Raw genomic sequence first — 12,840 nt, forward strand, 5'->3', positions numbered from 1 at the left:
CATTTTTAGCAGTTGTCATCTTTTTCATTTGAAAACTAAATGCAAGAAATGTAAATTAATAAATCTAGAGGTAGAAATGTAAGTTACTCCACCTCACTCCAAATTTAAAATTTGAAATAATTTTGCTACCTCACTGTTGAGATTGAACCATCGGGGAGCCAGCAATTGCACTCTAACCATCCCTGATGCCCCACCACGGGGCTGGAGCACACAACATCTACTAGGCTGAGCCCCTCTAAGCTCTGGTGTGCAAGGGGAATGTGGGGAGTGTCTTTCTCCTTCTCAGTCAGGGGTCACATCAGTGAGGTGGTTTTGGAGGGGAAGTTGATCCTGTTTTGTGTGTGGCCCCTGACTGACTTTTCTGTAGGCCAGTGGTCCCTGACCCCCCCCCCCCAAAAAATTCCACCCCGGATCAGAGGGAATGGATGGCCTCCCACATTTATGTATGTTACTTTCCTGAACTGAGTGCTATTATATACCTATATGTAGATTTATACATGCTACAAATATGTTTTATCTCCTGTCAGAAGAAACTGTAAAAGGCCAATTTCTCCTTGTCTGACAGTGAATAAATTGGTAGGATTGAATGGCTGAACACCAGCAAGCTTTGGAATCTAGCAAAATATTTTCTCCTTCGAGTAGTCCCCGTGGGTGCTCCACTCTGGGTGCTGTGTCCTCGCACCGGCGGCTGGAGACTTTTTCCAGAAATTTCTGCCACACCGCACAGGCGCCGTAGCACCCTCTAATGCCATTGGAATCGTTGGGCAGCTGCACGGCGCAGCTCCTCCATTCCTTCTCTACCATCCTCGGCAGCAGACAGAGCCAACTGTTCTCCTTATTCCTGTTTAAAAATAGACAAAAACCAAGTTTTAATCTATAGTTTCCTCATAGTCCAAGATTTTTAGCCCTCCTCTCCTCCCCTGTCAGTTTAAAAAAAAAAAATTTTTTTTCCTTGTTGCGCTTGCCGCTTTTCCCTGACACCTCATGCTCGGTTCCCCGGGCTTCAAGAGATGCGAGTCATGTCGGGATGCCATGCCCTCCTCAGACGGGCACTCCAAATGTATTAAGTGCCTTGGGGAGGCACATCAAACTCAAAAGTGCCCCACTGCTCGAAACTAACAGCACAGGCACGATGAGACCGAGCCAACAGATTGAAGACCTTGCTTTATGAGAAGTCTCATCGCCCATCTTCGGAGGACTCTCATACGGTTTCAACAGTAGCTCATTCGAGCAAGGGTATGGAGAAAAATCCTCCCTCTACCCACTCTGGGCCAGCGACCTCAAAAACGGGTTTAACCCCGAGCCTATCACGACCCTCGGCGCCGTCGGTTGCATGGGTTAGTACCGAACCTAGGCCAGGAACTTTGGGAATGGCGCCGCCTAAACCATTGGCACTGCATAAGAGAGCTCACTCTGAGCCGACACAGCTACAGACTGTTTCGGCACCGGAGATACCATCGGTGCCGACTGTACTGACAGGCGGCCACAAGGACCGGCCAAAGCACCATGCAAGGCCGACACCAGGACCAGCACTGAAGAAGGGTCACACTGACATGCCACTGCCCGGTACTTCAGCACCTGATCGGGCCTCGGCACCGTCATCTCCACCATTATTGGGGCAGACCGGGAGGCATGAACGGCACCGATCTCTGACCCGGAGCCTCACGTCCTCAGCACTGCCTTCCCCGGGATCTTCCATTCATTCAGGGAGGTCCCACCACTCTTCGGTCGTCTCTCAATCCCCCAGTGAGATCGGCACCGAAACAAGAAGCAGATTCTCCTTGCAGCACTCTAGCCCAGAGCACAGACCTCCCTCCTGGCAGCCTGCGGTGGTTCAGTATGCATACCCTCCTTCTCCACACACATGGTATGTCCAACAATACACTTACACACCACCGCCATACGTCACCCCATGGCAACCCTACGAACCACGTTCAAAAAAGGGCCACCATCGAGCGCCTTCGACCATTTCTAGGCCTCCTCCTCCCAACATGCCTTCTGCTCCCGCGCTTTCTGCCACTGAGCCAAACTCTCTAGCCCCCTTGGAAGCACATGATTCTCTCTCTGAGGGAGAAATTAGATCACCGCTTGACATCTCATCCTCATCTCCGAACGAAGCCGTCATACCAGAAGCTGCACCATCTGGGGACGACATTAAGAAATTTCAGGGCCTTTTTAAAAGGGTGGCTATAGCTCAACAAAGGGATCTCCAGGAGGTACAGGAGAAACAATATTTCCTTCTCTGCACACTACAACCTACAACTACCTCCAGATTAGCACTCTCCATGGACAAGACTATTATGGACCCAGCCGACAACATCTGGCAAACTCCAGCGTCCATCACTCCAACAAACAGAAGGGCAGATCGTAAATACTTTATTGCTCCTAAAAATATGGACTTCCTCTTTACGCACCCACCTCCGAATTCCCTGGTGGTGGATTCGGTTCGACACCAGAGCAAACAACCCAATCTCAGGTTCACCCCACAGGATAAAGACCATAAAAAAGTGGACATTATGGGGCGTAAAGTCTACTCATCAGTCACGCTACACTTGAGAGTTGAGAATTACACAGCTATGCTAGCAGACTACTATTCGAAATTACAGGATCTTCTCCAACACCTACCGGAGCACAAGAGGCCAACCTGGCTTAATATCATGCAAGAGGGCCATAACATTGCTCGTACAGCCCTACAGTCTTCCATGGACGTAGCAGACACTGCAGCTTGTGTGACGGCCTCCGCTGTGGTCCTCTGCAGAGCATCCTGGCTACAGGCATCTGGCATACCCAGGGATCTGCAGCAAAAGGTTGAGGATCTACCTTTCGATCAAGCCAACCTTTTCGTGGCAAAAACGGATGAAGTGCTCCATTCAATGAAGGACTTTCGTACGACTCTCAGGACACTGGGAATGTACACTCCCCCATTCAAGAGAACCAGATATCAGCCATACCAACGCCAGAGAAACACCTTCAGACAGCAACCCAGAACCGACTTTCACCCGAGACAAAGACCACAGAGGCGTAGACCCCAACAGCAACACCAACAACACCCCACAATCCACCCGTCAGCAACCAAACAGCAGGTTTGAAGGTCAAGTCAAGAACCGCATAGCCAATCCACCATTATCGCCAGCTGACACCACTCAGTTCCACCAACCCCTCCGGGCCTTTTTTCACCAATGGTCTCTCATCACTTCAGACAAGTGGGTTTTGGAACTGATCCAGTATGGTTATTCTATCCCATTTACCTCCACTACCCACCCTCCTTCCCTGTCCCTTTTCAGGGACCCATCTCACGAGGCAGTTCTCCAACAGGAGGTTGCATGTCTTCTTCAACTCGGTGCAGTGGAACAGGTACCTCCTCAATTCCACAGCCGGGGCTTTTATTCAACCTACTTCTTAACCCAAAAGAAGACGGGAGGATGGTGACCCATCTTAGACCTCAGGCACCTCAACAAGCACGTGGCGTACCACCGCTTCAAGATGGTTACTCTAGCAACAATTCCCGCTCTCGATCAAGGAGATTGACTATTGGCTCTCGACCTCCAGGATGCCTACTTTCACATTATAGTTCATCCTGTTCACAGATGTTTCTTACATCTTACGGTGGGTAATCAACACTACCAATATCAGGTGCTCCCGTTCGGCCTATCGACTGCCCCCAGAGTGTTTTCCAAGACCTTAGCAGTTGTAATGGCATCACTGCGCCGATGAGGGACCATAATATTCCCATACCTGGACGACCGCCTTATAAAAGGCGTGTATTTCCATGAAACCAAAACCATGACAGACAATATAGTAGCCCTTCTACTCAGCCTCGGCTTTCACATAAACTATGCAAAATCCACCTTACTCTCTACTCAGAGGCTAGAATTTATAGGTGCTCTCATCGACACAACTACGGCAAGAGCTACGCTTCCCGACCACAGGTTTGCTACCATTCGTGACTTGATCTCGTCGGTGTGATTAACTCCGACTGTGACAGTCAGATATTGTCTCAAGATCCTTGGACATATAGCTTCAACGACCTGCGTTGTCAGCTTAGCCAGTCTCCACATGAGAGCTCTTCAGTCATGGCTCGCAACGGTTTACAAACCCTCCAGAGACCAGCTTCCCACTCTCATTGCTATCCCACCACGCATCCTCCGCTCCTTGCTTTGGTGGACAATTCCACACAACATGCTGCAGGGCGTTCCCTTTCAGCGTCCTCCTCCTATAATCACAGTTGTAACAGACGCCTCACTTATGGGTTGGAGATCCCATTTAGGAAAAAACACAGGCCAAGGGAAATGGTCTTTCACGGAGCAAACCTTCCATATCAACCTCCTCGAATTACGAGTGGTCAGATATGCGTGCCAACACTTCAAACAGTACATAATGCACAAGTCCATTACCATCATGACAGACAACACTATGTGTATGTACTATATAAACCGACAAGGGGGGGCTTACTTATACAAGTGGAAGCTATTTTCCCATTGGTATAGTCGGCTACATGCATCTCCTCCACAGTCTGCCTCTGTACCTGTATTGCTGGACTATCTGTTATCCCTCAAGCAGTCAGGCCTTGCACTCAGCAGTGTCAAGGTCCATGTTGCCGCTATAGTGGCTTTTCATCATCCTACGGATGGTGCATCTTTCCTCGCTAATCCATTGACCAAACACTTCTTTAAAGGCTTACAAAACATATTCCTGCTGGTCCGTCCACCGGCCCCTGTCTGGGATTTGAATCACATTCTAAAAACTTTGACAAAAAGCCACCATTCGAGCCGATGGCCACCTGTTCTTGCTCTCTCTTATCCATGAAGGTATCCTCTCTCGTCGCAATTACCTCCAGCAGGAGGGTGAGCGAACTGGCAGCCTTAATGGCTGACCCACCATATACCGTATTTACAAAGGACAGGGTAATACTCCAACTCCACCCAAAATTTATCTCCAAAGTTCCTTCACCCTTCCATGTGAATGAACCCATACACTTACCTGCCTTCTTTCCGAAGCCTCATGTTGACCCAATCCAGGCAGCATGGCACACTTTAGACGTTCGACATGCTCTGGCTTTTATGTTGACCACACAAAGCTGTGGCGAGCCTCATCTAGGCTTTTCATCTCCTATGCCGAAAGATCTAGGGGACAAGCGATCTCGTCTCAGAGAATCTCGAATTGGATTACTTCTTGCATTCGAACTTGTTATACCTTATACGATAAGCAGTTACCTGGCAACATCACAGCTCATTCCACCAAAGCCGTGGCTTCCACAACTGCCTTCCTTCAGAATGTTCTACTCCAAGATATCTGTAACGCCGCCACCTGGTCATCCGACCACACCTTTGCACAGCATTACACACTCTCTTCTTCTATAGCATCGTCCATGGCGGTGGGACACGCAGTATTGTCCACAGTGACTACTAGACGGCTCCAAACCCACCTCTGCGAGCCAACAACTGCTCTGTAGTCACCCAGAGGGGAGCATCCACGGGGACCACTCGAAGGAGAAGAAAGAGTTACTCCCCTTGGTGCAGTAACAGTGCTTCTTTGAGATGGGTCCCTGTGGGTGCTCTACTACCCTCCCTTCTTCCCCTGCTTTGGAGCCTTTTACTCTAACAGGTAGAGAAGGAACGGAGGAGCCATGCCGTGCAGGCGCCCAAGAATTCCAATGGCACTAGAGGGTGCCAAGGTGGCTGCGCGGCGCAGCAGAAACTGCTGGAAAAAGTCTCCGGTCGCTGGCGCAAGGACGCACCAGCACCCAGAGTGGAGCACCCATGGGGACCCATCTTGAAGAAGCACCATTACTGCACCAAGGTGAGTAACTCTTTCTTCTGTTTTGTTTTGTTTTTTGCCTTAAACTACCCACCTCCAACAGAAGCCATAGTTCTTGAAGTAACGTCTCTTTGTGTGCTTAACTTCAGATACACTTGTGCCCTAAGCCTTTGATTGGAGACTTTGGCTAATAGTGCCCATTCTGCCTCTTGTGTGCCCCCACAAACTCATGCTCTGCTCTGAAATTATATAGGAAAATTTACTCTCAGTTCTTTCTCAACTGCCTTTGACCGGAGACAGAGTCTGCACTTCCTTCAAGGGTTATGTTCCTCTCCAAAAAAGAGAAATTAAGTTTAAACATCTGTCTCTAAGCAGAAGGCTTTATGCAAATGAAGCCCAGGAAATTCAAATCCCGGGCTTCATTTGCAACTCCGTATGACTACATTACCCCCCCTAGTTCGAACTAGGGGGGTAGTGTAGACATACCCATAGTTAGTGTCTCTTTGTTTTCTTCTCCACCTTCGGGGGTGAGGAATGCCAGGGCCAAAAGGCTTTAAGGCGTGCGCTGTCTGCGCAAAGTTTATGCCCAGAGGAGACCCTCATGACAGTTGTCTGAAGTATCTGGGTGAGGGCCACCTTACAGACGCCTGTAAAATCTGCAAGTCGTTTAAGCCGCGCGCTAAGAGGGAGAGAGAGGTTCTGTGCCTCTGAGACCTGTGCATAGAGCACGACATAGTTTTGCAGGCAGAGTACCTGCCAGGGTGCAAAAACTTGCTGGCCGATGCTCTGAGCAAGTCCTTCGGAACCCACGAATGGTCTCTCAAGGATTCGGCACTTTGTCAGATCTTCCGCAGGTGGGGTTCTCCCTTACTAGACCTGTTTGCCTTGGCGCGCAACATCAAGTGCTGGAGCTACTGCTCCCTGTTGGGGTTTGGGGAACACTCCAGGGGGGATGCCATGACTGTCTCGTGGCCGGCGGGCATCCTTTATGCTTTCCCTCAGTTTCCCCTAATTCCCAGGGTTCTGACCAGGGTCAAGACCTTCAGGTCCACAGTCATCCTGATAGCCCCTTTGTGGCCCAGGCAGTTCTGGTTCCCTATCCTGGTGGATATGCTCAGCAAGGAGCCTGTAATGCTCCCGCCAGTTCGGGATCGCCTGGGACGGGGGGACCATGGTTCACCCGAATCTCAGCTCTCTCCACCTGACAATCTGGTTTATCCATGGCTGACCCAACCAAAAAGGAATGTTCCCAGGAGGTACAGATGGTGCTCCTAAGTATTAGGAAACTGTCTACCAGGTGGTCATACGCAGCCAAGTGGCGGCGCTTCTCGTCTTGGGCGTCCAGAAGGGGAGTGCACCCGTCCCGTGCACCTGTCCTGTCCATTCTTGACTACCTTTTTGAACTTAGGTCCAGTGGCCTCTCTACCTCCTCTATCAAAGTCCATGTGGCATCTCTCTCTGCCTTCCATATTGGTTCGGCAGAAGTTTCTCTGTTTTCTGACCCTGTGGTCAAAAGGTTCCTTAAGGGTTTGGATAAGTTGTATCCCTCAGTTAGACCCCCTCTTCCCACTTGGGAACTTAACCTCAGGTTGTCTAGAGTTGTGTCGCCCCCCCTTTGAGCCGCTGGCCACGTGTTCTTTGAAGCACCTCTCTATGAAGGTTGTGTTCATAGTGGCCATTACGTCAGCTCGCAGGGTTTGCAAGCTCAGGGCGTTAACAGTAAACCCACCCTACTTAGTGTTTACTGACAATAATGTGAGGCTCTTCCCTCATCCGGCTTTTCTCCCCAAGGTGGTGTCACCGTTTCATTTGTCCCAAGAAATTTACCTCCCGGTTTTCTTTCCAAAGCCCCATGCCTCCCCTAAGGAGCAAGTGCTCCATTCCCTGGAGGCTAGATGTGCACTAGTTTTATATATTGGTAGGACTAAGCCCTTTCGCAAATCCACACAATTGTTTATTGCTGTCGCTGACAGAATGAAAGGGCTCCCATATCGACCCAGAGGTTGTCCAATTGGGTCACAGGGTGTATCAGGGAGTGGAATGCCTTGTCCGGGAAGGTCCCACCCCGGGTTACAGCACATTCCACCAGGGCGCAGGCGTCCTCTGTAGCTTTTGGGGCACAGGTTCCAATCACTGAAATCTGTAGGCTGGCCATGTGGTTGTCACTCCATACCTTTACGGCACACTATGCGCTGGCACAGCAGGCTAGGGAGGATACAGGGTTGGGCTTTGCGGTCCTCAGCTCTGTATTGTAAATATGTTTGTTTTATCTGTGCCACATTGCACTTTCTACAGTTTTTCTGTGTTCGCTTAGTTGAATAAATTTGTTTGGATTGTTCAACTTTCGTGGACTTCTCTTCCTGAATGCTCTGACCCCTCCTCCTTGAAGTGGGGTTGGCTTGGAAGTCACCTAATTCGAATGGACATGAGCAACCACTCGAAGAAAAGAATGGTTACTTACCTGTAACTGTTTTTCTTTGAGATGTGTTGCTCATGTCCATTCGATTCCCTCCCTACCTCTCCTTCGTCAGAGTGTCCGGCAAGAAGGAACATGGCAGTGCCACACCAGGGGACGCCCTGCCAGCGCTACAGGTACTGCTAGGGAAAATGCTCCGGAAGACACGGTGCACACGGTGCGCACACCTAATTCAAATGGACATGAGCAACACATCTCGAAGAACAACAGTCACAGGTAAGTAACCGTTCTTTTCTCTCTTATTGTACTTTGCTTGGAACTTTTTACCAATTTAATAGGAGTTACCTGCTCAGGAGTCACCTGAAGTGGAGCACCTACAGGAACACTACTTGGAGAGTTTACTCACCTTGTGCAGTAACTGGATTTCTTTGAGATGCATGTCCCTGTTGGTGCTCCACTACCTGCTGGCCTTCCACCCTGATTTGGAGTCTCCCGAGTGGGCCTTTGTCATGGAGAAGGAACTGAGAACTGTTTGGCCAAGCAACCTAATATAGCTTCAGTGCAGAGCACAAGGACGTGTCAGGCACAACCATGGGCCTATTAGGAATTGCTATAAAAATAATTTCTGATCAAAAGTGCAAGGATGCAAGCACACCTGAAGTGGAGCACCCATAGTGATACTATCTCACCAAACTCCAATTACTGCTCAAGGTAAAAATAACCTCTGTAACAGGGCAGGCCTCACTGTCACAGGTGCCACCTGCTGGACACTTTGAGAATTAGCTTTTTAGCTCTGGAGCACCCCCTTTCAGCTGATCTCTCACCTGCTTTTACCTATTTTCCCTCCACCTCTGCATTCAGACCCACGTCCCTCCTGGACCTCTCCTCTGGGTATTGCCCTGCTGCAGTGCCCCCACTTTCTGGCCCTCTGGGAACCCCCAATTTCCTATGCCCACCTTGCCTCAGTGAAAGTAAGAGATCCTCTGGAAAAGGGCTTTATTCCGGAGGATCGCGCCAATCTAGACGCTTTTTTCCGGCTTTTCCCCAAGCCGGAAAAAAAGCGGCGGACATGTTTATTTAAATCCCGCGGGGGATATTTAAATCCCCCCACGGATTTCCCTATTCTGACTTACCTGCTTTGCATGACTTTTCCGGAATTAGGGGCCAGTCTAGACGTAGCCCTATGGTTTAACAAGCAGTACCAATGACTTGTGTTCAAAGAAAATGAAACATCCAGAATGCCTGACCTTCTTGTTTGTTTTGTTAGTAATATTTGGATAACCTGACTTTTACACACGAGTCAGATGTTCTCCATAATTCAGTCAGACAAGCTTTTAAATAATAGTATGGAAGGGAAGGAAGTGTATTTCTTTTAAGTATTCCTCTGTTATATAACTGGCATGAGTAGGGCTGCATATTTTTCACAGAGGTAAAAACATAATGGACACTATGGCTGTGTCTACACTGGCATGAATTTCCGGAACTGCTTAAAACGGAATACTATTCCGTTTTCAGTTTTTCCAGAAAAGGAGCATCTACATTGGCAAGCTGCTTTTCCAGAAAAGCTCTTTTTCCGGAAAAGTGTCTGTGGCCAATGTAGACGCGCTTTTCCGGAAAAGACTACTGGGCTGTCTACACTGGCCCTTTTCCGGAACAGTGTTCCGGAATAAGGACTTATGCCCGAGCGGGAGCAGAATAGTTTTTCCGGAATAGCGGCTGATTTTGTACAGTAGAGCATCGTTGCTTTTCCGGAAATTCAAGGGCCAGCGTAGACAGCTCGCAGCTTATTCCGGAAAAGCGGCTGATTTTCCGGAATAAGTGGCCCAGTGTAGACACAGCCTATGATTTTTCTGTTTGTCTATGACTTTTCTTTGTCACTTTAATAAAGAAATGGTTTCCAAATAGTGGGTTGTGAACCACTGGTCACATGGGAGAAAGGTTCTAGTTTTATTGCCCTATAGAAGGGAAAGGGGAAGCTGGAGAGCTCATTCTGCAGTGGTAACTCCTGTCCAGTGGAGTTGGTTGGGTCTGGCTTGGAATCATAGTACTACTCACTCAAATTTGGCTCAACCCTTTCTCTGTGACTATGGAGAAGTGGTTAGGCCAATCCTGAGTAGCGCTGTGACTCCCCAAAAGAGGTACTGGGCCCAATCCTGTACGACAGGTCTACAGGCACACTCACTCTCCAGCAGTCTCCTAGAGCCTCTCCTCCTCCTCAAGTTAGATTAATATTACTGTGCTGGGGCAGAACATGTTACTGCAGGTGGTAGGTGCCACCTCAGTGGGTCAAAAAGGAGGCAGAAGAAGGATTTCTGTACATTATAGTTAAAGAAGTACTATTAAATTTCCATACCATGACTTTATGCACCTTTCCCCTCCCCCATCCCATGACTTTTACTAAATTTACTTTGAAGGCTCTGTGATTTTTTTATTTAAAAATATCCCTGACAAATCTTCAGCTCTAGGCAAGAGGATCTAACTTTTATGTTATCCAGTAATGTATACTGTAAATATTACCATTTGTTTTAGTTGTATGGAATGGATCTAACTGATGGTGCTGTGTCTGCAGAAAACCAACAAGTAACAGAATCTTCAGACTCTCGCAGTAAGTGCTATGACTGTATAAACAGAACAAATGTCAAACATTTAACAAACAAAATTCCTTTCTCTGAAGTCTAGCTTATTACTATTTCTATCTCGAAGACTGATGGTTTTATAATTGAAGTACAATTAAGCTGATACACTTGAGTCTCATTAATGCAGCAACCCTTGAAAAGATGGTATGGCAAATTAAAGAATTTGCTGGGTCAGGGAGGACACTGTGGGGGCTGAGCATGAGGGGGATGGATGTGGGGCACTTAACCTAGCTCCTCACTCCTAGGATCATACATAGCTCTGCACTCCCAGGTACTACCCCCTGTCACTATGGGAGTGGTTGAGAAAACCTCTTGGGAAGCACATCACTGTGCTTCCATTTCCCCAGCTGGGAGGGAGGGAGAGAGATATCTTGCAGAGCTGCTTCCTTCTCTGCCTCCTAGGGTCCTTACCATGAGTGTTCCTAGATTAGGGACACCTAGAGTATGGAGGTTCATGTGTAATAGAATATAAATTCTGCAATTAAAAAAATTGTCTTTACCTCAAAGTGCCCCCAAGGAAAGGAAGAATAGGCATGCAACTTTTACTCACTTAAACAGAATTTTCTTAAGTATCCCCAGTTAAACAATTGCAGCTATTTATGAGCCAGGTTGTAATAGCTTTACAGTGAGTAATATCTTGTTCCATATATAGATTCATTGACTTCAGTGGGATTAGTCCTTCTGTAAGATATTGTTATTAAGGGTTAAAATCTTGGTTAAAATCTCAATGGAGTTGATGAGCATAACAGCCAGTTTTTACTTAGAATAAATGAAGAAACAATTAAATGTCCCTTTGTTTAGAGAAATGAAATAATAGGAGCTGCTACCTAAAATATAGACCACGTGTAAGACCACTCAATCTGAGCTGTAGGTGAAGGGGTTTCATGATAGCCTAAACCTAAACACAGGCATGGGGGGTGGGGCGTTGATTTGACTGCTGTTTTTGTCTGTATGTGTAAGATAAGGAACAAAAACACCACAAAAGTAGAGAAAGAGGAGAGAAGCCCTGGTACTGTGACCCTGAGAAAAAGCCAAGAGAGAGCTTTGGGGCTTAGTACATACTGGCTGGAAAGGGGTTTTGCAGCTGAGAGCATGGAAACTGTCTTCTGTTGTTGAAATCCTAAAGTGTACAAGCAAACAGAACTTTGTATACATTCTTTGTAAATAAACAAGATTGCATCAAAGAAATGCCTGGCTCCATCACCAATTTCTTCAAATGGAGACAAATCACAAGAATTAATTTTGGCTAACCATGCAGTTCAAAGGGGGTAACAGTACAACATGAGCTAGGATACAAGAATTTCACCCAGCAGGAATAAAGTTACAGGTAACTTATTAGTTGGCTTGTAACTGTTTTTAACAAACTTTCTAGCTATGCTCCATGGCATTTATCTGTCAGTGCTATATTTTTGTATCAAATTCTCATATTGTCTTATCCTTTATTAATGTCGAGACTTTGTAACCACAAAAGTTGCTGATCATCTTTGATAAGTAGATTATCTGAAAATCTTAAACTGAATTGTAAACTAAGTAGTGATGTATGCTTTCAAGTTTTTTCTTCACTGCAACAGTTAGCTTAAGTGAGTTAATACTCAAATTACTACTCAGAAGCTTTAATGAAACAAGAATGATTACATTGCGAAACACTTCAGTTATACAGAATGGTTTGATTAGTGGCATAGAATGATTGGACGAACAGTTAATTAGTTCTTGTTACTAAAGTTACTGCATCTCAATTCATTACAGTAATTACTTGTTTAACACGTTCCCGCGTAACACGTTTTTGCAATAGCACGATTTTTTTTAGGGAACATTTTTCAAATAACATGACTGTCCCCGAAATAACACAAAAATAATCAAGTGGTGGACTATTTCAAGTGGTGGTATAAGTTGGTGAAAACAGTGGCAATAGGTATGAGCGGATGAATATACATGGTCACAGCGCTCCTCCTCTCACTCACGTGTTTATCTTTGTGTTTTAACAAACCATGGCAACTTGTCTTGCTAGATATCTAATGTTGACATTGATGA

General features: G+C 47.0%; 1 protein-coding gene across 1 annotated transcript in view; it reads left to right on the top strand.

Moving 5' to 3' along the window:
• The window catches only part of DNAH14 (dynein axonemal heavy chain 14), a 605,515-nt gene that overhangs the window by 311,148 nt on the left and 281,527 nt on the right, over positions 1-12,840 (top strand). Inside the window, exon 40 of the mRNA XM_075925276.2 lies at positions 10,703-10,778. Within this exon, the coding sequence (XP_075781391.2) occupies positions 10,703-10,778 (76 nt within the window). The remainder of the gene's footprint in view (positions 1-10,702; positions 10,779-12,840) is intronic.

Source organism: Pelodiscus sinensis, chromosome 3 (assembly GCF_052426305.1).
Source record: "Pelodiscus sinensis isolate ZL-2025 chromosome 3, ASM5242630v1, whole genome shotgun sequence".
Classification (NCBI taxonomy): Eukaryota; Metazoa; Chordata; order Testudines; family Trionychidae; genus Pelodiscus; species Pelodiscus sinensis.